The sequence below is a fragment of the Triticum aestivum genome, chromosome 7B (assembly GCF_018294505.1).
Source record: "Triticum aestivum cultivar Chinese Spring chromosome 7B, IWGSC CS RefSeq v2.1, whole genome shotgun sequence".
NCBI classification, from domain to species: domain Eukaryota; kingdom Viridiplantae; phylum Streptophyta; class Magnoliopsida; order Poales; family Poaceae; genus Triticum; species Triticum aestivum.
In genome coordinates, this window is record NC_057813.1 from 608,270,584 (window position 1) to 608,274,370 (window position 3,787).

The 3,787-nt window shown below is 44.7% G+C and overlaps 1 protein-coding gene across 1 annotated transcript; it reads right to left on the reverse strand.

Annotated features, from left to right (window-relative positions):
* Nucleotides 1-471: 471 nt before the first annotated feature.
* LOC123159681 (uncharacterized) lies at nucleotides 472-2,698 on the reverse strand. The gene is made up of 3 exons (XM_044577500.1): nucleotides 1,664-2,698; nucleotides 989-1,037; nucleotides 472-885 (listed from the first exon to the last, which is right to left on the reverse strand). Exons 1-3 carry the CDS (start codon nucleotides 1,787-1,789, stop codon nucleotides 737-739), a joined length of 324 nt encoding a protein of 107 aa, XP_044433435.1. The 5' UTR covers nucleotides 1,790-2,698; the 3' UTR covers nucleotides 472-736.
* Between the last annotated feature and the right edge of the window lie 1,089 nt (nucleotides 2,699-3,787).

Here is a 3,787-nt window from a genome sequence, read left to right on the forward strand (position 1 = left end):
ATTTTAAAATGCTTGGTAATGATAAGAAAATGCCTTCAAGGAGCTAATGTGGCGTTCCTAAAAAATGCTAAGTATAGTCACGAAGGGAAAGTTGTTTGTTGGCGCTGGGCCACGTTGTACACAGCAGCAGCAGTCACACACGATTCTCTCATGTGTATTTTTTATTGATGGGCCACCTCCTCCTAGTAACGAGGAGTATTAATTAAGCTAATTAAGATCAAACATACAGGTTTTCCCCAACAAACAGATCATTATGTCCAATAAATAGCACAAGCTACACAATGGTTTGGTCCTAATTAACAGTGTAAACATGTATCAGTAGAGCTGGATGAGTAGTACAAGTATATTAGTATAGGAAGTAGAAGTGTTGTGTTGTGCCAAGATCAGTAGCAACAGCGGCATGAGCAGTACAAGTATATTAGTATAGGAACTAGGTGCCTAGGAATTGGGAGAAAATCCCAAACTAGGGAATAGCACACAAAAAAGGCAGGCATTGCAAGCCTACTCTTCACTCGAAGCTCCAGGAAATAGCACACAAAAAATGAGTTTCTTAATAGAGCAACCAATTTCATGTTTGTTCTAATAAAAAAATAGCAACATCCTACTATAATAATAGCAAAAGAAACACATAAGAAGTAATGTTGATTGCGCCTACTGTAATAATAGCAAAAATCATCGATTTGTGAGCAAACAAGACTAGAATTAACACTTGAGTGACAGATTATCAGAAACCAATTCACGTTATAATCCAATCCTCAAAGTTGTTACACAGAAACTCATTGTTTCTTTGTTCCACCATCCAAGTTGGATCGGCACCACGACCCAGGAGATATCTCATGATAGCAGGCATCCCATAAGCCGCAGAAATGGCCAGAGGAGTGTCACCTGCAATAAGTAAAACAAAAGAACCAAATTAATCTAGGATTACTAGGATGTGTAGCAGAATTGATGCGAAGAGATCAAAATGGGACCGAAAGCTAGTTTATACCTCCATCAACACCTCTTCCTCGTAGCATTCGTTCATTAGCCGCATTGACCTGCCAAAATAAATCTTAGTTATATAACTCACTCTTGAATACAGAGAAAGATAATTGCTTCTATGCAAAATGTTACACATCAGTTTATCATAAAACACAACACAAATGGAAGTAATAGAAGGATTTAGTAAAATGCTCACATAATAGATTATATCAGCCAAGCTTGCAAAGGCTTAAGATCTAACTGGCCGAATGGATTTATAATAAGGTATTGGATTTATCAAAGTGTGTAATTATAAATCAAGGTTTGCAGGTGCAAGAAATCCATCAGATGGATCATGGCATGCGCCACAAAATTTGATACCGTATTTATTGAAGACAGTATGTACAGTATGAGCAGTGTAAAATAGAAACATCTCTTGTATATATCCTAATTTACCTATTGTTTAGCACCAAGGTACAGGTGAGAGCTTAGTGCAGCATTCACATGGATCAAAAGGAATTACAGAATAAAATAGCAAGGCTGTTAATTCAGATTCAATGTCAAGGCTGAACATACTAGTGATTACAAAACTGAACGAGCCAAGGCTGTTCATTCAGGTTCACATGCAATCAACAAGATGGCCGAGATCGGGACCAAGCAATATACAGAGGTGGTAGGATCAGAGGGAGCGCGTGCGCGATACCTTGGAGGTACTGCTGCTGGTGGTGCTGGGGCAGCTGGTCGCCCTTGGCGGTGGCCTTCTTCCTGGCTTTGGAGGGCTTGTCGGGGTCGTCGTCATCTCCTCGCACACGCGCGCGCTGGCCATCATGGTTCTGGCGACCTTCGACAGAGAGGAGGGCGTCGGTGTCCGTGGAGTGGAAGCAGAGGAGGCCGAGGGAGCGGAGATGAGCACGAACTAGTTGCTGCCAGCTCCTCCAGCTTGCTGCCAGTGCAGGCGAGCCTCAGCCTCCAGCCCGCATCGCCGTCCCTGCTGCGGCGGACGCTCACCACCTCCATCCCGAACTGGACGCCGTGGAGCAAGTCCTGGCCGCCGCTGAGCCGGACGCCGTGCCGCACCAGCTACAGCATGGTGTAGATGAACGCCAGCAGCGCCACCGTGATGATGTACCTAACGAGGCAGTCGCCGACACGCCCGCCCCAAACCTCTGACTCCTCCTTCTAATATGGGCGTGGGTGTGGGCGTGGTTGTAGAGGACAGCAGTGGCGGATCTGGGTGCCACCTGAGCAGCTCGGGAAGAGGAGAGGGTGGGGGCGACAGCGGTGCGCCGATGGGAGAGAGCCCGTGGCCGCCGGCGCTGAGCAGCGCCATGGATCCGAGGGGAGAGGGTGCGGCTTTGCTTTCTTGGAGGAGGAAGGGTGTCGGGTGGGCTGGTTGGTTTGGTTGGATGGGGAAAGGGGAAGGGCGAGAGGAGTAGGGTGTGGGGGATGCCATGGACGGCGGCGTGCTCCACCGGAGGGAGGTGGCGGCCGCGATCTGGAAGGGAGGAGGTGCCGTGGTAGTCAGCGGCGGCTGCATCATTGTATAAGCTGCAGAGGAGCACGGTGCACGGCGGTGGGATGCGGGAGCTTCGAGAGGTGGGAGGGAGAGGGGAGGGGAGCTTGATCTGAGGGAGGGAGACGACGGTGGGAGGGATCGATGGCGGCGGTGGGGAGTGCCGTCGATGGTGGCGGCGAGGAGATTGGGGGAGGAGGGGTGTGATGGGAGGAGGGTATCGATGGGATCTGGGTAGGGTTTGGGTAGGTGGATGCAGGTGTTTTTTTTTGTGATTTTCTTTTTTTCTGTACATAAATGGATGGATGGATGGATGGGCGCCATGTCATCGATCCGTGTGACAACAAATTCCACCAATGGGAATAGAGCACATATGATTGTGTTTTTTCTTTTGTTTTTCTTCTACTTTTTCACATGAAAAAAACAAATATTGATCTCATATTGTGCACAAGAGTGCATCTTCAAATGCCAAACAATGTTGCCTAAGAAAGTTTTCATTTTCTTTAGATGAAAACTCAATTTTCCATTTTTCGAGTGCCCAAAATGGGTTTAATTTGAACTGCAGCTGCCTCATAGTTTCCTCTTTATTTTTTCCAAAAATCATTTATAGGTACATAAGTATCTATTTAATCGGAGAAACATCAAAAGTCTTTCAAGATTCAACCACTAGCTAGGAACGGTCAAGCCCGTCGTTTTGACCGCATTTTGAAACGGGCATAAAAAATTCAAAAAAAAATCAAAAAATTGGAAAACCTTCGCATTGTGTCATTATATGTGACCAAGTTTCCAGAAAAATAATAAACTTGTAATACAGCAATTATTTTTAAAAAGTGTTCTCAGAAATGAGCTGTCATGCGTGAAGATTCACGGCTTTCAAGCCAAATGATCAATCTTATGGCCACATTCATGGCATAGTTTGTTCAAATTATCTCATATTGTGCACAAGGGTGCATCTTGGAATTCCAGACAATATTGCCTAAGGGAGTTTTCATTTTCTGTGCACGGTAAATTCATTTTCCATTTTTCGAGTGCCCGAAATGAGTTTTTTTGTGAAGGACCTACCAAATAATTGTTGCAAAATTGGACCAAATCAATTTTCTAAAATACTAGGCCATATTTAATGCATAATTAACCAAATGGTTGGGTGTCAAAAGTTTTGATCTACCTCTGGTGAAAAAGACAAATTCCCGCCGATTTAGTAGGAAGTGGGTCAAATTTGAACTGCAGCTGCCTCATAGTTTGATCTTTATTTTTTCCAAAAATCATTCATAGGTACATAATTATCTATTTAATCAGATAAACATCAAAAAAATT

Bases quoted from the DNA above. Each gene is read 5' to 3' on its own strand.
- LOC123159681 (XM_044577500.1), bottom strand. From the start codon at position 1,789: ATGATGGCCAGCGCGCGCGTGTGCGAGGAGATGACGACGACCCCGACA. The intron at 1,038-1,663 runs GTATCGCGCACG...TTATTTTGGCAG, and splicing joins CCAGCAGCAGTACCTCCAAG to GTCAATGCGGCTAATGAACG. The intron at 886-988 runs GTATAAACTAGC...TACTTATTGCAG, and splicing joins AGGAAGAGGTGTTGATGGAG to GTGACACTCCTCTGGCCATT.